Source organism: Antechinus flavipes, chromosome 6 (genome assembly GCF_016432865.1).
Source record: "Antechinus flavipes isolate AdamAnt ecotype Samford, QLD, Australia chromosome 6, AdamAnt_v2, whole genome shotgun sequence".
Lineage (NCBI taxonomy): Eukaryota > Metazoa > Chordata > Mammalia > Dasyuromorphia > Dasyuridae > Antechinus > Antechinus flavipes.
This window is the reverse complement of record NC_067403.1, coordinates 77,264,286-77,286,785: the sequence shown is the minus strand read 5'-3', so window position 1 is coordinate 77,286,785 and position 22,500 is coordinate 77,264,286. Positions and strand designations below refer to the sequence as shown.

Sequence of the window (22,500 nt, the reverse complement as noted above, 5' to 3'; positions counted from 1 at the left end):
AATGTTTCCTTAACCCCCCACTGCTAGTCCATTCCTTCTCAAAGCTACTTTGTATTCCTTTGTTTTCTATTATGTGTATCACAGAAATAGTTATATTGTCTCCTTTCATTAGAGCGTAAGTTCTTTGAGGATAAGAACTATTTCACTTTTGTTCTTCTATCCTTAGCTTTCAATACAGTGCGTGGCATATAGCTGATGCTTGATAAGTAAGGATTGATTGGTTAGTTTTATGTCAAAAGGTTTTTTTTAAATTTTCTTTTGGTGTTCCATGTGCCAAATAACCACTTTGCAAGTGTTAGCTTTTAGATCTATTTATACATAGATTATTTAGATCTGGAAATTGCTTATAGGTTCAGAGATGCCTGTGTTAGTATTCTCATTGGGTTTATGAATGTCCTCTGTTTGCCTACACTGCATAACTTACAGAAAAGCGTAAAAACATAAAATGATAGCTGTCTAAGGGTAAGACCAAACATGTATTATTGGCAACTATATTTGGTACCTGACTTTTACATTCTTTCATTTATTGAACATAATAGCAATTCCTGGGTTGCATTTTTGTCCTTGGATTATAATGAGGTTGAGGGTGGGGAGGGGAGATGAAAGGGAGGATTTTGGACAGCCTATAGGACAGAAGAAATGTTCTACTAACTAAATAGTTCTGAAGGCTCTTTATATCAGAATCATACAATTTAGATCTGAAAGGGATTTTAGAGATCACCCTTTGAATTATATACATTCTATTCACTAATCCCCAATTCCTCATGATTATCAAAATAAAAATAAAATGTGAAGGTGCAATTTGTGACTGAACTATTTAAGTTAAGGATTCTTGACAACACAAATTGGCAGTGGGAGGTGAACAAGGAGTAAGGGTATCTCCCAGTTTGATTCCTAAAAGGTACTTCTACGTAAATTGTAATATATTTTTTTAAGGGAAGGGCCATCATTTTTCTCTTCTTCTCTTCCTTCCTCCTAGCCCCATTTTCATATAAGTAAAATTAGGTTAAAAGTACATTAAAACATTCTTGAAGGACACAAAGGAGACTTGGAAGGGCAACCTGAGAACTGTTCTATCAGTTTCCCCCTAATTAAAAGGAATTGCACACCTCCTCCCTCCCCTATAACTAAGTTATAGAGTAACTTAGTTTATTCTACAAATAGGAGCCTGTTAGTATTTTTGGCTTAAGCTGTTTACTATGGCTGATTTATTTTCCAGTACTATACCGCTACCCTAATTACTGGTCTAGGGCCATAGGAGCTGGTAAAAAGCGACCTTTATTCAAAATCCCTTATATATCTGACTATTCTGACTATGGTCTGGTTTGGAGGAGGGGAGGGCAAAATTGGTAAGGACAAGTTTGATCCTTTCAATTCAACAGTAACTCAAAAAAAATATTCTTTGTAATCTTAATCTGAAATAAAACATACCAAACCTTAATAGATATGAATGTACTAAATCACTAGATCAGTCCATCAGTAAATGCTTATTCAGTGCTTATATAATATATGCCAGGGACTATGTTAAACACAGAAAAGCAAAATGCCAAGAAAGGCAAAAAGATAGTTATTGCCTTCAAGGAGCTCATTGTGTAATGAAGGAGATTGACAAGTTATGAATAGGATAAATAGAAATTAATCAACTGAAAGAATGAAGAATTGGAAAAAGCTTTCTGTAGAACATAGGATTTTAGCTGGATTTAGCTCTACTTGAGGGACGCCAGTGAAAAATGTCCAGGATCAGCTTGTTGGATTGTTGGAGAAATAGCAAGGGGGCCAGTCTCATTGTATAGAAGAATATGTGGGACAGTGTAAGCTGGAAGAAAACTGGAAATGTAAGGGGTGACCAAACTGATTTAGAATTGAAAAAGGCCTGAGATCAGATTTTTAAGTTCATTTTCCCTCATTTTACAGATGAAGCACTTGAGATCAAGACAGATTAAATGATTTGCTTCAGGATCATTTAGCTATTAGTAAATTGCAAAATTGAGATTTGAGCCCAAGTTCTTTGATTTCAAATATTGTACTTTTTCTACTAATCTACTAACTAAAGTAGTACTAAAGTACTAATTCTACTAATGAGCCATTCTCCAACTCATGGTATATCCACTCAGTTTCCAGTTCCTTTCCACTATAAAAGGGCTCACTTTTGCATTTTTTTTTTTTTTATGATTTCTGGGAGACAGATGCATTGGAGACACTGCTGGATAAAAGAGTATGTACATTTTGATAGTCCTTTGGTTATAGTTCCAAATTGCTATCCAAAATGGTTGGATCAGTTCACAACTCCACCAACGTCATAGTGTTTTCACATCATAGTGTTTTCACACATTCCCTCCAGTGTTCATCATTATCTTTTCCTGTCATCTTAGCCAACCTGAGAGGTGCGTAGTGGTACCTTGGAGTTGTCTTAGTTTGCATTTCTCTAAACAATTGAGACCTAAATCTGATTAAAGAAAAAAAAAAGATTTTTCTCCTCTTAAATCCTTAATTTTTAGTTTGTTTTTGGAGCATAGTTTGTGGTAATTTAGGTAGTATGGTATCATTTTTGACTAAGAAAATTGTTGAACCAATCACTTCCTCTGTGAACTTTTGTTATGTTTGGAGTATATTTGGGTGGGTGGATAGGTGGAGGTGATATTATTGTTGTTTGTTCTTCCTTCTCGAAGAGGGCCATGATATCAGGGAGGTGATGCTATGACATGCAAGTAGAAATGGTCTGGGCAAGGTCACCTGTCTCACCTTCTCCAGAGCTATCTGGGTGGCCAGACAAAGATCAGGATGACTGGAAATGGCCCTGGATGCAGTGGGAGATCTTGGCCTTTTTAAACTAAAGTCTCCAACAGGTTTCAGTTTGACTTAGGCAACCACCCATTCAGTGATTATTAGATAATTTAGTGTTTCTCAGTGTGTAACACATACATATACATAGGTTTAAAAAACATAAAATTAAAAGTTTTCTGTATTAAAACTTCTGTGTAGCATGGAGAAAACTATAAGCTTTAGAATTTAAATTCCTAGTGGTGCTAATTACTGTAATGGTGCCTTGGGAGTCAGACACCTGGGATTTAAATCCTGCCTCTGAGTCTTACTTATAACTTAACTGTGTGACCTTGGTCAAGATTCTTACCATCCATGGATCTCCTATTAAATCAGATTTGGTTAGATAATTCTAGATATGTGATAGACAGTGATTTACAATCATTTTATCTCTTTTTGGACACAGTTTTCTCCTTGTAAAGTGTGATCTCTTTAGTCCCTTCTAGCTTCTAGTCCTATGATATACTATTTAATGTAGTTATAATAAAAAATACATTTGCAAACACTCATGTACACATATACAACACACGCACACACACATATTATATATTATATATATATATATATATACACACACACATACACACACATATATTTTGAACTAGGTGAATTTTTTTTCAAACTGCACTTTAAAAAAGTATTCTAGAATGTTCACTTTTCATGATGAAACTAGTTCCCTTACTCCTTCTAGTTATCCTAAATTTTACTGTACTTTTCTTTAATTTAGATAATAGAAAATAAGGGCAATGGTCACAGAAGCATATTACTGTCAGGAACATTCATTACGAATTAGTTGCAAATGATTCTTATAGGCTCAGGAATACTTTGTATACATTCCAGTACCATGATATAAAAATAGAGTTGTAAACAACATTTGAGAACTATTAAATAAAATGCTTGGGCTTTTTCTTTCCATGAGGCAAATGAAAAACTTGAAAATGTGTGCTTAAGGATTTCTAAGTAAGAATAATTTTTAATCAGAGAGATCAGTAAGTCCTGATTTGTAGTTAGTTGATTAATGCGCCATTTACTGTGTTTTTGTTTTTCAAGAATGAGACTTTAAAAAAATACTATGAAGGTAGTTTTACTCAAAAAGTAGTTGTTAATGTATGCTCCATGGGACTGTCTGCTTTCAAATTATGAATGGTTTTATATCGGATCTGAAGGAGTTCCCATGGTTTATGGAATGTTTATGAGGCCTGGCCTATAATAGATGACTTTTTTCCATTGTGAATATAACAGCAGTTTTCTGTTTTAAAAGAGCAAATAATCTTTTACAGACTTGTTTCAATAGAAGCTCTTGAAACTATTAGGATATATTTAAATCTATTGTAGTGTACATCTAAATCTACTAGCTGTTCTAGACAGAATCTCTAATTGATCATTATGTATGAATAAAGATGGCTTCTGACAAATGTGCTCTCAGTTGGAAGCTTAGCAGTTAATCTTATATATTAAAGTCATATCTTGAAGTTATAGATTCTACAAGAACCTTTGGAATTTTTTGGTATAAATCTCCTGGAAGATACTATTCTCTGTAATTTTTGGCAACTTAAAAACATTGATCCTTTTCTATTTACCAAGAAGATTTTTCAGAGGCCTGATAGAAAATCAGCCTTTTCTTTAATAGGCTCAGGATCAAAGCTGTTGTAGTAACTTTCACTTTTGCCTTCCACATGTATGGTGGAGGTAGACAGGCAAGGGCACACAGTTTGATGCCCTACCCACCGTTATGCCATTCTTTAACCTTTTTTCTTTTGGGAGAATTCCTATTTTAGCATGAATTCTCTTCCGGGCAATGATTTCTTGAGACCCAAGTGGTTTTCTCTTCCTAGAAAAATACAGCCTCAGGCAATGTAGTTCATTTTTAATTCTCCTGATCCTCAGATCATAAGGGGAGGTTGTTGAGGAATTATCTGCTTCAAAACTTCCAGAAGAGCCATTTGCCTCCAGAATAAAACCTTGCTCTGAAGAAGAAGAAATCTGATTTACTTTATCTCCTATTCCTGTTGCTTCTACAGAATGACTACTGATAGTATTTTTCATGCCTCAGGCAGGCAGTATGAGATTCTCCCAAAATCCACCTTTTGGAACAATTCTCTGTAGATGTGTTTGTTGAGGGAACAGTGGGCACAGAGAACTCATTGGGAATGAGGCATAATAGGTGCATACTTCAGTTGTTCCTATGATGAAGGCATGTAAGCTCTGTCAATGACTTCTAAATTTCAGTGCCCCAGGGCAAAGCTTTTTCATTTATTTTATAGCTGTGGCTCTGCCAACTGACTGATACTGGAACCTCAGGTTTCCTGTCCTCATCCAGCTAGGGAGAACTTTTTGTTTCTAGGGCTGATTTTTTCTTCACAGGACAATATGAAAACATTTTATATGTATATATACGCACATATATGCATATACAGATAAAATATATCTTGATATCTGTAATTGGGAACAATAGTTCACACTGGAATAAATGTTGAATTTAATTGATTTGGACAAAGGCTGCAATACTCCTAGGAAGTCAAATGTGGAGGAGGACTGTTAGCAACAAAATAAAGCTCAGATTAACCTGGGGAGAACACTTAATTTATCAGTGCCCCCAAGGGACCATATTCTAAGGGAGTTGTGGAAATGTAACCTTATCATAAGTATGGAGAAGGAGATCAACATAAAGAAATTAAGTGTAGTTGGAACTCTTATGATTGATCAGTTACATAAATGCCTAAGTAGTCTTATCTCTTTTGTTATTTTGGTTGAATCAGATATGTTTATTTAATGACTGTGAAATGAAAAGAAATAAGGGGAGAGAAATTTTTGGCAAAATGAAAAAGGAAAAATCGATTCTATATCCTTAAAGTCATACATACAAAAAAGAAACTCAGTCAAATCTCCATTTACTTATAATGTACAGAATTAACCAAAGATACAGAGTTGAATAAAAGAGGTTTAAGATTTTTTTCCCTTTTTTTTTCTCTAACCATTCTTTCTTTATTTATTTTCTTTAATTTGAGAAAAAGAAAAACAAAAGGAATACAAAACAAAAGAGAATATTATCATGTGCCCAGCAGAACATCAGGGAGGAGTCAAAATATATAACAACAAATTACATGTTCAAGAAAGTATATAAATTAGTAGAAAAAATTACATTCATGAATGTCTATTTTTTCTTTCCTTGTAAATTGTTTTCTGGTTCTCTACTGCACACCTTATTTTTACTTTATTCTTTTTCCTCCCTTTGATCCTTTTCCCTTCCCAAGCAAGCTACAGTTAAGAAAAGACATTTGTTTGTGGGGAAAATCCAGCGAGCTTGAAATTTACCAACCTACTCTTCCATCTTCCCAGAATCCTCCCTCTCACTAATTTGTTTCTTGAATCTGATTCAACAATAACACTACCACCATAATCTATGCTTTGGTTTTCTTATTTCTTGTTTGAATTCTTCAGAGTGTGTTAATGTCTCCACTTTAGATTATAAATTCACTGAAAACAGTTAAAGTCTTTATTCTAAAACCTTGCTTAAATGTCATTCAAAGTATGGTGCTTTATTTATAGAATTCAGGCTTATTGGAAAAAAATGTTTTCTGATAAACCATAACGGAACTGATTTGTGAACTGAAGTCATTGTTAGTAGTGGTATTATGTTATAATTCAACTTAACCTATCTTGATTAAGTACATTTATATAAAGCTCCATGATAGGCCCTGCAGACCTAAGGATGAATAACCACCATCTTTATATATAGGAAGTTTTCAGTTTCTTGAAGTATAAAAGGGCATACGTACCCACAAGTATAGGAGTAGATTGGATAGGGCCAGATGCAAGCTTAAAATAATACATTAGCTAGCCCAGATTCAAAGTGCTGTAACCTCTTATCTCATTGGGACCTCAAAACAGCCTTGGAAAACTGGTTCTCAAGGTGTGGCCTATGAGGAAGCTCTGTCCATGAACATAGATTTGCAGCTGTTTTACATCTTGAAGTCATAGAGGATTGATTGTTTGTGGTTGCTGACCTTGCCTACCCTCATACCACCAATGTGGGTCAGAAAAAGAACCTGAGCCTTGGTTTTCTGGAAGCCAGGTACATTGTGTAGAAAGGTAGTGGGTGGAAACTTGCCTTGGCTTCCAGGTAGGGCTTGAACTCAGATTATAACCTCCAGGAAATGGAAAATTCAAGAAAAGAGATAACACTTTTAACTGAAGAACTAGGAAAAATTTCATAAAAGGAATGTCACCTGAACAGATTTTGAAGGAAGAAAAGAATTTCAGTTGGTCGGAGAAGATGAGGAATGAGTGCATGTTAGATGTGTAATCTAGCAATCAGAAGACTTCTCTCCTTGCTTGTCCCTCAGTGCCTACTAGAACACTTTGAACATAGTAAGAGTTTAATAAAGTTGGCAAAATAAATGAACAAACTGTAATAATGATGGTGGTGGTGATGATGATTATGATAGCTTTCTTTTATATAATACTTCAAATTTTCAAAGGGATTTTCAACTATCTCATTTTTTACCCTCAGTAACTCTGGAAAGTAGGTTCTATTATTATCTTTCCCATTTTTCAGATGATAAAACTAAGGCCTTTAGAAGCTAAGTGATATCTCTAACACACAAGTAATAGGTATGTTGGGCTGGATTTGAACTCAGTCCTTTCCAATTCTAGTTTGGCTAGCTTTCCATTGTTCTACCAATGTACCACACAGCTGCCTCTAGCTATAGATATGTGATCCATGAGGCATTTATTTGTATTTTGCATGTGTAAGAAAAGAAAAAATATAGTGAATAGTGAAAGGATGCTACAGTAGGAATCAGCTTCTGCTTCTATGATTTACTTTACTAATTTCAAAGACTATAGACTAATGCATAAATTATGAAGCTCTCTGCATGTTTATGTTTAAATAAATTACTAAAATGAAATACCACAGGTTAATGACAGTGTTCTCAAATTGTCACAAGAGTCAGTTTGATATTACTCACTGAAATAAAGATAATGTACAGTTAAGTATGGCACATTTAGGGATATTTTCTTTCTCCTAAGTTTTACATATGCATGCTTTTAAAAATGCTTATGGCCATTTTATTAGTTTTGATTCTCTGTAGCACCTTGAACAAAGATGAAACAGAATTCTTTCATTCTTTGTTCAGGATAAAATTGGCCATATGACTAAATACTCAATATTTTTTAAGCTAAAAAAACCATAAATCTATTTTTCATACAACAGTTTCATTTTAGTCAAATGGAATATTGCTTTCCAAATTTAACAAAGATAAGGTAAAGAAAAGATTCTAAACCATTCTCTTTGCCTTATACAGCAAAAATAGAAATAAAATTAGACATTGTTCCTTTTTTTTTCATTCGTCTGTAGTAGATTCTGTATTTTGACTTTTTATTTCTTTTCATTTGGCAGCACATATAGTGTTGGTAAAGACAGGCAAAGTTGAAACTGACTTATATGAGTAGAGCTACTACTGTTTTATTATAACCTAAGAAGACAAGGAAACCTTCCACTTCAGAGCTTATTCAGTTTTGGCTCATACATATGAAATGTTAATTAAAGAAAAATGGCTTCTCTGGTTATATCATTTACAATGCAGAACATTTTCTGACTGAATAAAATTGGAAATAAAATAGAAAGAACTAGCTAAAGAGGTTTTGAATTATTTACAGGCCAGGGACTTAAAGGTGCATCAAGCTAGCACAAATATTACATTATGAAATAGGAATTTCAGTTTGCAGTAAATCTGTCTGCCACAGTGGCTTAAAATAAAATAGTTTTACCCATCTAAAGCAACATCAATTTGCCAGTCAGTGCTTCATGTATCAAAGTGTGTTCTGTGAAAATATCAATATCATTGGTTAATATAAATGAAATTAATTTTTAAAGCTGGGCTAAAGGTTGACATCTGAAAAATTGCATTACTTTGCAGAAGAGAAATTTCTGTCTTCTAGTGAAATTTCAGGTCATGAGGGCAAGTAATTTTCACAATCTTCAATGGGAGCCAGTGAAATATGAACTTCATTGTCACCTAGCCCCAAAGCGATAAGATAAAATGAGCTGATACATCATTTGCTGTGGTTTTATCATCTCCTCCAGTAATTGGAAGAGAAAACATAAGACTATGTGTGTGTGCGCTTTTCCACCCTAAACTCCCCATCATCCATAGCCAAGCTTAAAGCCATTTTAGCCCGATCAATACAAAGGTCACATAGCATTTTATTTATATATTTTTAATTCTTCATCGTGGCTAAAACTGCCAAGTGGAACATTAGAGTAATGAATATGTTTAATTGAATTTGTCACCCATGAAAATACTAAGGAGAATACTATTCCACACCATAGTACCAGTAAGCAGTGGGCGGAAAAATTGAGTGCATGGATGAAGAATTATGAAGTAAATATTTGATAATTAATTTTAAAAGATACTTTTTCCTCCTGTCAATTCCTAACTTCCAGTTTGGGTGGGTTTGATTTTTTTCTGAGGGATTCATAAAGCAGAATTACAAAATCTGGAAAGATCTTCAAAGCTTAAGACAATATATTTAATAACAGAATCATTACCTAAAATTTTCCAGTTATGCCTAATGTTCAGAAAACATTTTTCCTTTTTAAAACATTTTTTAAAATTTTAAAGTAATATCATGTGATAAATGATTGCATATTTCTGTAAATACTCAAGAAAATCTGAAATTTGTAATTGTTAGATTACTGTTAAGATTATTTCAAATACAATTGTATGTGGCAAATTTCTAAAATCCGATTTACTTTTCAGTCCATGATAGTTATTCAAGGTAAGTGTTTGATTGAAGCATCTTTAATTAAGATTGTCACATCATAATTATCATAAATAAGTATGGATTGCTCACATAATTTTAGATATATACTTGTAAAAGAATATTAATTATTTTGAATATAAAATAAGCATCTAACTGGCAAGCCAGATTTTACATATTTCATTTAACTTTAAGGTTTGTACATCATAAATATGATCTGTAGATATTCAGTTATTCCCAGTGCATATCCAAGAAAATGGCACGGTTAGTTTTTGTCTTGCTTCCATCTCAGTAGTGCTTTTACTAACTTGATAGGACATGGACTATGTGTTTTGCTTGAAGTCTCAGATAGTGTATCTATTTTTTGGTTCATCTTCTAATATGTGAAAATAATTTATTAATGATGTTACTAAATATTTGCAAAGATATGGTTAGTTTGAACTTCCTGTTATTGGCAGATTCTTCAGTATTCGGCGTTGTAGAAAGGAAAAATACAAAGCTTGGGTGGAGGAAGTATTTTAGGCTGTTGCATTAAGCACTGATATACTTCAGTAGAATCATATCATAGCTAGGCAGAATTCAGTGAAGAGATTCCATATTTTTTTTCAGCATATTATTTCTTTTATTTTGTTCTCAGAAGATCTAAATATATAATCATCCTATTTAATTTATTTTTGTACTTCATTAAGATATATTGTAATTTTAAAAAACCAACCTTTTAAACAATGTCAGTAAAGTGGTGGTAGTAGTAGTAGTATTTGCTGTTGCTTTTATTTGAGATTAGGAAAACAAAACATAATCAATATACTGTGGTTTGCACAGTTTAACTCACAAAATTATAGTCAAGAAAAACAGAAGACTGAATTTTTGTTACATTGTAACAAGTGTAACAGGGTAAGGAAGGCTCTTCATTATCTGAATGTTATTTGATCTATATGAATGAAAGACATGTTTCTGTATTTCAAGATAATTTATCTCTTTAGAAGTCTTAATTCTCAGATGGAAATTTCAAGGAGCAAAGAATAGTATAATCTTATTTATTATAAAAAATATTCATTTTAAAACAACCTCCTCCCAAACTTAATTAGTTCAGAAGACAGTTTTGCTGAACCATTGAAACAAAGGAAGTTGAGTTCAGGTATTAATAAAAACAAAAGGTGATAAACATTCAGGGAGAGTGCTCTGAGCTGTATCTTTGGAACTACTATACTTGGTGTGTTAAGTGCAGAGCAGTGGTAATGATGCAGTTTCCATAGCAACTGGTTCATTGGAGGGCTAGACCTCTGTCTAGGGTGCTGTCAGTATATGTGGAGTTTCAGAGAACAGAAAGTCCCAAAGAAGGGTCTGCTTCCACCTAATCCAGTTTTAATTGAACTCCAGAGACTTTGAAGTGAAGCTATAGACCGGGCAGATACTATTCCAAGAAGAAATGAAGCCTTGCTTAGCTAGGCCTCAGCTGCTTTTCAGTATTGATACCTTTTCTTAATGAATACTTTCAAAAACTGTTATTATATCAGAAACATGCCTCTATTAAAAAATGCTTTGTTTTCTATTTCAAGCTCTGTTAAAGAACATTTTTCCATGAGATTTTGTGCTTTTTTTTTTTTTTTTTTTTAATGAATGGAGAATTTTCTACAATTAAAAAAAAATCTAGACTAGTCTTATTAAGGTAAGGAGATAAGTTCATATACCATCAATAGTCTTTTTGTGCTAAAACTTCCATATAGCTTTGAAAGTTCAATATTTTCTGTATATCAGACAACATTTAGTGTTTTGACTTGAAGTGTATAATTATGTTTGGATTATTACAACTTTGAATTATTATTAATAGCATGTTTGAAATATGTGGCCTCATTAGTTAAAGTTTCTAATTAATTTTCTAATTAAAAATTAAGAAGCAAACTCTTTACATTTCAATTTTTGTTGAAAACTTTCCTGAAATATATTATGCTTTCATATCTTTGTAAGAATATACTGAGTACAACATAATTTTTATTTGATGACCATGGGCTTTGCAGCATTTCAGAGTTTTTCTCATAATAATGAGCAGTCTGTATATATTTGTTTAATAATTGAATTAAATTCACATCAGTTTTTCATTGGATAAAACTATGGTGTAAAAGATAGAGCAGATCTGGGAGAATGTAAACTGACCACTGGAAATAACACTTGACTACCTTTTCTCTAACTTTGAGGCCTTCTCTCTCTAGAATTGTCATTTAGAAATTATATCATTATGAAAATAGTTTGACCTATTTAGGCCTCTCAAAGGTCCTGGAGGCCCCTGAATTCCCCAACACACACTTTGAAAACCAATTTTTTTTATTGCTGTTCTGTTAAAAACAATAAATCCTTGTGTCATTTTGTATCTTGTGATTTTACTTTGTCCTGAAAATAAAAATGAATCTGATCAATTAAGGTTTCTGGCTAGCAGTGTTTGAGTTACTTAAGAGTTTCACATGTTGATTCCAACCATTTTAAGGAAATATGTACATAGCTCTGTGGAATGTGTGAGATTCTAGAGATTTGGATTCAAATAAATGTTTAAGACCCTACTAGATATTAAAGAAATTCTCCCTTAGGTTCTGAAGGAGACCTTAAGATAAGCTCTACTCTTAAGAGGAACTTTCCATTAAATAAATACTAAATTCTAGTCAGTTCCAGTAAATGGTCTCCCACAGATCTATTGTGTGCCTTTAGGAAATGCATTTGATATTTCTCCCTCCATCCCCCATCTCCCCACCCACCAACATGGTATCTGTAAAATGAAAGGATCTTACTAATTTATCTTTAAGGTTACTTTCAGCTCTAAAATTCTATAATTCTCAGTTATATAAATTACTGTTCTAATATTGGCTAAGTTATCTTTGTCTTCAAGCTTATAACTACATATTTTGTTTTATTCTCCTAATTAGCTAAATTAAAATTTTTATGTTAATTTATTCATGTTTAAACTTGAGTTGAGCTTGATTATAAAGAAAAAGAACCAAGAGTTTAAATGATTCTTTTACCTCATAACAGTCTCTTATTTTCTGGACATAGATTTTGGTAGGACATTATGGTGAAAGATTTGGAAATTCATTTTATTCAGTCATGGTATAGACCTGGAGTTAGGACGATTTGAGTTCCAATCTAACTTCAGATACTAGCTGTGTAGCCCTGGTAGACTCATGTAATCTCTCTTTGCCTCAGTTTCTACATGTGTAAAAGGTGGTTAATAGCATCAACATCTATCTTTCAGGGCTGTTGTGGGGATCAAATGAGATAATAAATGTAAAGTGTTAGCACTTCCAATACATGTTAAGCATTATGTAAAAATTATAAGTAGTTAATTAGGCCTTGGGGAATTAGAGAATACTGATGAAAGGACAGAACATTATGTACTTGGAGTAGTACCATTTCCTTCTCTCTGTATAAACTCTTTTCCTCTCCTAATGCAGATTCATAAGTGAATTTAGTTTTTAATTTTGAAAATGAGATAACTTGAGGGATATAGCTTATGTTCTATTCCTTGGACATCCTATAATAATGGTTTTTGCACCCAAGCTTTTTAATTACATTATATTCCTGCAAAGCATTGGTTTCTGGTGTTAGTGGTAAGCATGCATTTGTGACCTATCTAAAACTTTTAGGCTATGTAATGATAAATAATGGGATTGAGAAAGAAACTAGCATATTTGTCCCTTAACAACTTCATAATTAAACTTAGAAATGAAAAAACCAAACTGAAGCAACCAGACAGCATAGAACTAAAGATGGAATTAGTTTGTCAAGACAGACTAAGCATCTGTGTCTGTCACATGGAATGACAATAATTGTAACAAGTTACTCTGACAGTCACTTCATAGAGAGATTTTGCTGGAGTTCATTTGCAGGTTTGTAGTTGGCATTAACTGAAAAAAATGCTTAACCTTTTATATTCAGTTTTTATGTTTCTAGAATAAATATTGCTTAAATGGTGAATTTAGCATTTTTGTGTATTTTTGTAGAATTAAGATTTACTGAAAGAAAAGTGTTTCTTTTTATATTATAACTGTGTGGTTGAACTGAAATTGGATCTGTGCTCAATAATCTTTTTGTTACTCTGTGTTTCTTGGTAACCATGAAGTTGATGACATAGGTTATATTTACTAGAAAGTAAAAAAAAAAAATTATCAAAATATGATGAAGACTTTTATTGGAAGCTACAAAGTTTCTAATTATTTAAAAACTCCAGATTAAATATTTTATTGATGGTTCTTTATTACCACCTCTTTTTTTTTTTTTCTCCCTGAGGCATTTGGAGTTAAGTAACTTGCCCAGGATCACACAGCTAGGAAGTGTTAAATATGTGAGACCAGATTTGAATTCAGGTCCTCATGACTTCAGGGGCTGGTGCTCTATCTACTGTACCACCTAGCTGCCCCCACCACCTTTTTTAAAACACAAGCTTACATACACACATACCCACATGATTACTAATGGTGCAGGTGGAATGGAATGCTCTAGTTTCTTTTCTTTCTTTCTTTTTTTAATCTCAACAACTTCCTAACAATTAGGACTATCCACAAATATCATAGATCATCTTTAGGAAATAGTAAGCAGTAGTCTGTCACTAACTGGAGTTCTTCAAGAACTCATAATTGGATTGGATAATTATGAGGGATGTTACAAAGGGGAATCTTATTCAGGAGCAGGTTGAATTAGTCGAATTTTGAGGTTCTTTCCAACTCAGATGTCTCTTGTTATATAATTTGTTCATTTGATATGTATCTGAATGCCTGTTTATAGAAATGGCTATAGTTCATATATGTCAAATCTGTTTCTCTGTAAAATGATACTATCTTTAAACAGTTTTATGTAAAATCATATATAAATGATTCTTTGATACGTCACTTGCATGTCATAATTAAAATTGTCCTATCTCTTCCTCTTCATTCCTCTTGTATTTAGATTCTGGCATATACTGAAGGACTGCATGGAAAATGGCTGTTTACAGAAATTCGATCAATATTTTCCAGGCGCTATCTTCTACAGAATACAGCGCTAGAGATCTTCATGGCAAACAGAGGTAATATCATATTGCTCAAAATTCATAGTTACAAGTGTAATTTTTATATATTAAAATAGCTCATTTTTTGAAGAAGTTTATACAAAAAGAATCATTGTTGCTTTCCCACTTTAATGGGAATTTCTTTTCTTATACTCTAAATTCTCCCTTGGTGACAGCCACTATTATATATCATCCTGTGATTTTCCCCACTCTGTTTTTTTTCATTTTTAAGTTCATTTATAGTTTTCCCCTTGAGGAAATATATTTGAACACAATTATAAAATATATTAATATATAAACAACTAATATAATAGAACTATATATCTCACTGGAATTTTGATTTTTATCTGCCATACTTTTATGCCTAGTTCAATGTCTCTCTCTGTTTTTTTGTTTACCATATTAAAAAAAAAAAATAGAGCTTTGAATCCATGAGAGAGATAGAGGAATATAACAATGTCATTTTGCTATTATCAACATTTCTTTGATGTTTAAATTCCTCCTAGAATGAATCCTACATATTTTAGGGAAGCAAATGACACATTTATCTCTTGTCAAATCCAATACTTTATAAGAAGATACTATCAGCAGATAGTACTGGATTATTCTTGGTTGTTTTCTATTACATCATTCTTCAAAGTAGAATTAAAATTCAATTTGTGGGTTTAGAATGGAACTTGGTAAAATCCATTAAGACAAGGAGAGCAGGCAAGATGGGAATCAGGAGGGAAACTGTCTCAGTGTATGAGTGGGGTCCTAGAAAGGAACATTAAAGAAAGCAAGTCTTAAAGTAAGACAACTCTCACTTTTTTAGATCATGGGCCATAAAATGTTTTTTAGATCACAAACTGTTGTATTTCCTCCTGACATATTCCACTTTTTTTTTTATAACTTAAAAAAAATTTATAAGAATATTTCATCTTTTTTAAGTTCAGGTGTTCATTTTAGACAAATTTCCTTTGTAAGCAGATTTTCTTGCTTTTTATTTGTTTCTGCTTTTTAAAAATCATATAGACATGACTCTTAAATAGTGAATTCTTTCATATTTTTATAATGATTTGCATTTCATTTGTTTCAAAGGAGTTTATCTTTGGCTATATTTATAACTTACATGGACTTATTCATTTTCTACTTTTGAGAAATTTTGCATATATTCTTGCTTTATATGTTCATTTGTCTGTTTCATTTACCCCATTTCTGCTCTAGGTAGTCTTCTTTATTGTGTATTTCATGATAGTGTGTTTATCTCTCATATGACCTTAAATTTTAAGGTCAAGAAATTATAGGCACTCAATGAAGAAAGAATTCCATTCTCCATAAACTTGTTGCTGGGATGATGTGTGAAATTTCCTTATTTCATATAATTTCTCAAACTGGATATATTTTTTTTTGAAGTTTGAAGATGTCTGATCTTTCTTGCATGAATCTACATGACTTTTGTTTTCTTAAAGCTAAATTCTGTGATGATCAAATTAAGACAGTCTTAATTTGTCCTTGTGACTTTGTTTAAAAATTGACCTGGATATGAATAATGATATTTTAATCTGGGCTTAAATTTTTTTAAAAAAAACATTTAAACACATATTAATAGCCATAATTAATTAAGATGTAGACATGGGATGTGATGAGTATGTAGATTAAAATTAAGTTCCTCTGAATTCCATAAATGTGTGCTCATTTCCAGAAGAAATTATTAGAACTTTTGAGAACAATTAAATTTTTTTCTTTTTAGTCACAAAAAGCTAATTTGCTTTAAGATCACATTGCTTTGTATATATGAAGTAATATTGAATACACTTCCATAGTAAATAAAATCCTTTCTTGAAAACTGGACTCCATTATAAGTAAAAGTAACATGTTAATTTCCCAGCTGAACCTATACTTGCTTTCACTCATTTAGTTTAAAAACTTTTCTTTTGCAAGGCTGATCTTGGAAATCTAGAGGAAGAGATCATGACATGCTGACATTCTCTTTATTCAAATAGTATAACTAGATAACTTCAGCTTCATGTTAATGTTAACAAGACAACAGTTGCTGAGATTCCTGACAGTGTTTAGAAGACGAAATGTGTCTGAGAAGAGTTTATAAGTAAAATGGAAATAATGCCTGGTCTAGACATGCTTGATTTGCTATAAACTGTGGAACAATAGAGTAGGTTTCATAATCTAAGACATGCAACTAAGAAGACATGTTCCAAACTTTTTTTGTTTGTAGTTGCAGTGATGTTCAACTTTCCAGATCCTGCTACAGTAAAGAAAGTAGTCAATTGCTTACCTCGTGTTGGCATTGGAACCAGTTTTGGGTTGCCGCAAACCAGGTAGTGTATTATGCTTGAAGACATTGTAGTAGCTTTTGGTAATATTTTATCAAGATAGAGTTTTAATGATAATAATCTTTCAATTGCCTTTGTTAGTCTTTGAAGTCAGTTCACTTCTGAAGTAAAGGAACAGCAACAGTACTATTTTATAGAAAACAAACCAAGACAAAGGAAGGATAAAAGGTCCTCATACTAGATGTTAGGGGAGAAATATAGTAGATCTGGGAACATCACTGCTGTGTTCCTATAGTTATATTTCTATGAATACAGAACTTTGAAGATAGCAAAGAGATACTTGCTAATGAATTAATATTCTCACAAATATGGGGAGAATGAGTTGCCCTTAATATGAGAAATCTTTATTCTTTTTTTTTTTTTTTTTTTAAGCTGGGGCAATTGGGGTTAAGTGACTTGCCCAGGGTCACACAGCCAGGAAGTGTTAAATATCTGAAGTCACATTTGAACTCAGGGCTGGTGCTCTATGCACTATACCACCTAGCTATCCCAGAAATCTTTATTCTTAAGATAAAAATTCTTAAATGATGTTTGCTTTAGCCATGTTGTAAAAATAAAAACATTCCCCCATTAATACCACATTCAAAGATCCATATTTTTTACAACATAAATCATCTTGTATAAAATTACATTTTTAATAAAAAAGAATTGCTTTGAACATCACTTGTAGTATACTTAAAATATTTTTCTATGACATTTAAAAATACCCAATTTGTAAAAATCACATGTTTAAGAAAAGGTGCATTTATATAAGTAATTAAATAAGGTTTTTTGACAGTTTTGAGTTTTATACTTAAAGCATAGATTTATAAATCTATTTTGTTTTATTTCATTTGATCAATATTAATCTAAAATCACTCTTCTCTTTCTTTTCCTAGTCCCTTTCAGTGTGAAATGATATCAATATCAAATCCATATTTAAAAAGATTTTGTATTTCTCATACAGTGTGTTAAAAAGAAACTCCTGAGGCCAAGGACAAGGTTCCCTGAATCAATTCCAATTTCAGACAATGACAACTAACTACTTAGAAACTTCAAATATTAAGGAAAGCTTAATGTCCAAAGCATAACCTTTTAAACTTGTTTAAACACTACTTCCATTACTACACCCCTGGTTCCTACAGCTTATTTCTGAATGTTGAAAGAAGAGGCAATATTTTTGATGTGTAAAATAACAGATTAGAAATTGGGAAACTCTGCTGTGTAGCCTTGAAAGTCACTTCAACTTAATGGGTTTCTACTTCCTTAATGAAAAATGAGGGTTTTGAATTCAGTGATTCTTTAATCCCTTCTGGCTCTTACATACTGTGAAGTTAGATGAACATTCTTAGTAAGCCTACTATCTTTCTCTCAGTAGTTTCTCTCATATTGCTTAATGCATTGGAGATACAAAAACTATCATTTTACAATGACTTCTTTGCTCTAGGTATTGAATTAGAGTTACTACTTATAAATAATAAACTAAGGGGACACTTTTTTTTTTTCTATAGGAAGGTGACCTATAAGAACATGTGAACACATCTTTTACACTAAGTTGTAATTTAATAAAATTCATGGTATCAGCACTTGCAAAAACATTTTGCAAAAGAAGATTTCATTATGTAAAACTGAGCATCTTAATGGTTTTTTTAAAATGATATTTTACCAGAAGAAATAGAATATATTAAAGCACCTGACCCCTAATTATTTGTCTAACCTTTCTTTTGTTAGTGTTAATATTAACTAGATATGGACTTTTTAAAAAAAAATTTCAAAATCAAAGTGTAAATAATTGAGCTGTTTTGGATGATTGTTAGAGTGGATGATGATCATTTTTTCCTTTGTAGGCGTATTTCATTAGCAAATCCACGTCAAATTTTTAAAGCTTCGAGTATGACTCAACGCTGGCAACACCGGGAGATTTCTAATTTTGAATACTTGATGTTTCTCAACACTGTTGCAGGTAATGCAGACCTATGTATTGACTTGTTTATAATACTACAGTAATAAGAGTGACTTGAATTATTTTTTGCAATGAGGTTGCTAGCTCATTGCAGCACAACTAGAATTATTGGTCAAGAAGGAAGGGGAGTGAGAGATGTGGTCAGGTAGATTGAAGAGCTCATCTGGTCATATTTGGCCACTGTGATCTCTGTATCCTTCTCATTTCATATCTTTCCATATTCGGGTTAAGCTTTCTAAGTACTATTCAGCGTGATTTTTTTCCTTCCTATTTTTCTCGAAAGTCGAACCTTGAATACTTTGTGATTCTTTTCAAGGAAACTAAAACTTGGCAAAAACTCAACTGGTTTGCCATTTCCTTCTTCAGCTCATTTTACAGATGAGGAAACTAAGGCAAACAGAGTTACCAGGCCAGCTGGTAAATGTCTTGAGTCCATATTTGAACTCAGGTTCTACTGACTCCAGACCTAGTGTTTTATCCACTGCTGGACACACACACACACACACACACACACACACACACACACACACACACATATGTGATGACTGCGTATTTAAAATCAGCTGGAGTCAGGAATTCAGGTTAGGGGAAAATCGTCGATCTTTATTCTTAATGGAGGTGAAGGGGGATCGGAGGTTAGGGGGGGGGGTCGCAATAGAAATGTGAGCAGCTGTGACAAGAGGCCAGCCAGCAGCATCTCTTTTCGCTTCCTTCCCCGCCCCCCTGCCTCCATCCACCAAAATCATCATTTCCTATACAACACATCAGAACTTGCACAAAGAGTGGGTGGGGGCCATTCTTTCTCCAAGCATATATATTAATAGAGTATGGTCCAATTACTATTTAGCCTCACGTGCTTGGGACCTCAGCGCATCAATTCGAGCCTCAGCCCATTACACACATATATATGTATATGTATATGTATACATAAACAGATATATTACATATTAACTGTGCAAATGAGTGGATTAGGTTCTGAGGAATCAAAGAAAAAGAATGATACTTTCCCTGACCTTGGGCACTTATATGAGATATGAGATATTAACATTCTTACTATGTAGGAAACCTGCATAGAAGAATTGGCATTTGAGCTGATTGCTATAGAGAAAAATGATTTTGAAAAGAAGAGATAAAATAGAAAATTTTTTTTGCTTAGTGAATGTAAAGAGACATTTTGAATTTAGTGAAGCAGTGTAAAATAAATATGGAAAAGTAGAGCAAAGCCATATTGTGGAAGTTCTTAAATTCCTTGCTTAGAATTTGTTTATTTTTTTCCTAAAAGTAACAAGAATTACAAGAAATTTTTCAACAAGGTCTATGAGACCTGATAGAGATGACAAAAGACTTTTAAGAACTTTAATAGAAAGAAAAATATGTGATTGTGTCAAGGAAAATGGCAGTGCCACCTAAATTAATTTACAGGTTTCATGGCATAAAAATCAAACTACCAAAATAGTATTGATACAGTTAGATAAGATAATATCAGAATTTATTTGGAGAAGTAGAAGAGCTAGGATATTAAAGGAAATAGTGAAAATAAGTAAGAATGAAAAGGGACTAGCACCTTTATACTTCCAATTATATTAGAGCAGTAATCATAAAATTATTTGTATTGGCTTAAATACAAAAGAAACAAATTAGTGGAATAAGAGCTAACTCCATACTCCAGTATTTACTATAGTCAAAAACATAAACAACTTGAGGAAGAACTCTGACAATAACTTCTAGGGAAATGAGAAAATAATTTGGCAGAAATTAACATTAAATCATTATCTTATAAGAGAAATGGCAATAAGCTCGAAGTAGATTACTGTTTCATAGAGGAAAATTAGAAGAGAATAAACTAGATTATTTTTTATTATTTACTGTTGGGGGAAAAAAATCCTAAACTAAAGAGACATAGTGATCACAAATAGATAATTTTTAAACATTGAAAAGCAATTCTATGAATAAGAAGAACAAAACAGCAACAATAAAACATAGCATTTATATAGCTCTCTAAGGTTTACAAATTGCTTTGCCATCTGTCAACTCATTTGGACAAGATAAGTCTACCAAAGTTACGAAGGGACATTTGGCTGGGTGAAAAATATTTGAATGTCCTATTGTCTTCTAAGGTTTGATATTTAAGAAATACATAAAATTTACACAAATTTACCCACGGCCACTCACACACATCCATATATCCTACAAAGAACCATCCCCTGGTGAACCAATCTGTTCTCAAAAGAAATGAAACCCATTAGCAATCACATATAGCTAATAACAAGAAACTTCTCAAATCAAAATAACTCTGAGGTTTCCCTTCAACTCCATTAACATAACAAAAGATAGAAAAGTGTTGGACAGGTTGATGAGGTAGACACAAATATGGTGATGATAGGACTGTGAATTGAGCCAACAATTCTGAAAATCAATCTGGAAATCATCTCTCCAACATGATAAAATGTTTATATTCTTTGACACAGGTATAAACCATAAGCAAAAGGAGGGACAGAAAGGTCCCATATGCACCAATGTATGTGTAGCAGCACTTTTTAGTAGCAAAAAAACTGAAAGTAGAACAGTTGCCCATTATTTGGGGAATAACTAAACAAAGCATAACATATGAGTAATAATATACTCTAAGAAATAATGTACCATAAGAACAACAGAATAATAATGTGTTACAATAAACAATGAATATGAAAAAATTAGAGAAAGACATGAAGACATAAATTGACCTAGAGTAAAATTAAAACACGAAGACTATATATGCAACGACTACAGTATTTTACACAAAAAGAACCAAGAAAACATCACTTTATAAATTATTTTGAGTAAGGTTAAATGAATGAATTTTCCCTTCCTCTATTCAATAAGGTGGAATAATAATGATTCCAGTTTTTTTAGAGTTATTTAAACTTTTCAGAGTCCTTTACATTTAATATTTCATTTGATCCATACAACAACCTTTTGAGCTAACTGCTGTCGTCACCATTTTATATGTGAAGAAACTGAGGCAGACAGAAATTAAGTGAGTTGCTCGAAGACCCAGGGTGCATCCTGAGTGGAAGTCCTCCATACTACTTTGATCACCCACCATGAAGCTGGAGTACTGCATGTACTCAACAGACATGGTTACTGACTTGGTTAGTTTTGCTGAATATTGTATCTCTTTTTAAAATTTTTTTATAAGGAATGGCTCTTTGATTTGGGGAAGGGATATGTTTGGAAATATGTTTGGCATATTATAAATAAGATTAAAAACAATTAAAAGTAAAAGTAAAAGTGACAATAGAAAAAAAAGATGAACGAAGTAGGAAAAACTCTTGGGCTAAATTGTGAATGGTATTGATTAAAGGAATGTATATATTCCTTTGTATGTAGAATCTGCAAAGGTCAGAGGAGCTCTACCAGTTGGAGCCAGTCAGAATTATCCAGTGTGGGCCTTTGTAAGCAGAAGTTGTTTTGTTATTTCCCTACCTGGTGGTTTTACAGAGCATGAGTTCAGGTGTGGCCTCAGGCCTTTATCAGATGGGTAACCCCAGGCAAACCTCCTTACCTCAGTTTTGTTCAGTTTTCTCATGTGTAAAATGAGAATTGCAGTAGCTCCTATCTCACAGGAT

General features: G+C 32.7%; 1 protein-coding gene across 1 annotated transcript in view; it reads left to right on the top strand.

The window, feature by feature from the left end:
• Window positions 1-22,500, top strand: part of LRBA (LPS responsive beige-like anchor protein) — a 745,582-nt gene that overhangs the window by 504,928 nt on the left and 218,154 nt on the right. The window contains exons 40-42 of the mRNA XM_051966352.1: window positions 14,518-14,635; window positions 16,833-16,935; window positions 18,777-18,892. Of these exons, the coding sequence (XP_051822312.1) occupies window positions 14,518-14,635; window positions 16,833-16,935; window positions 18,777-18,892 (337 nt within the window). The remainder of the gene's footprint in view (window positions 1-14,517; window positions 14,636-16,832; window positions 16,936-18,776; window positions 18,893-22,500) is intronic.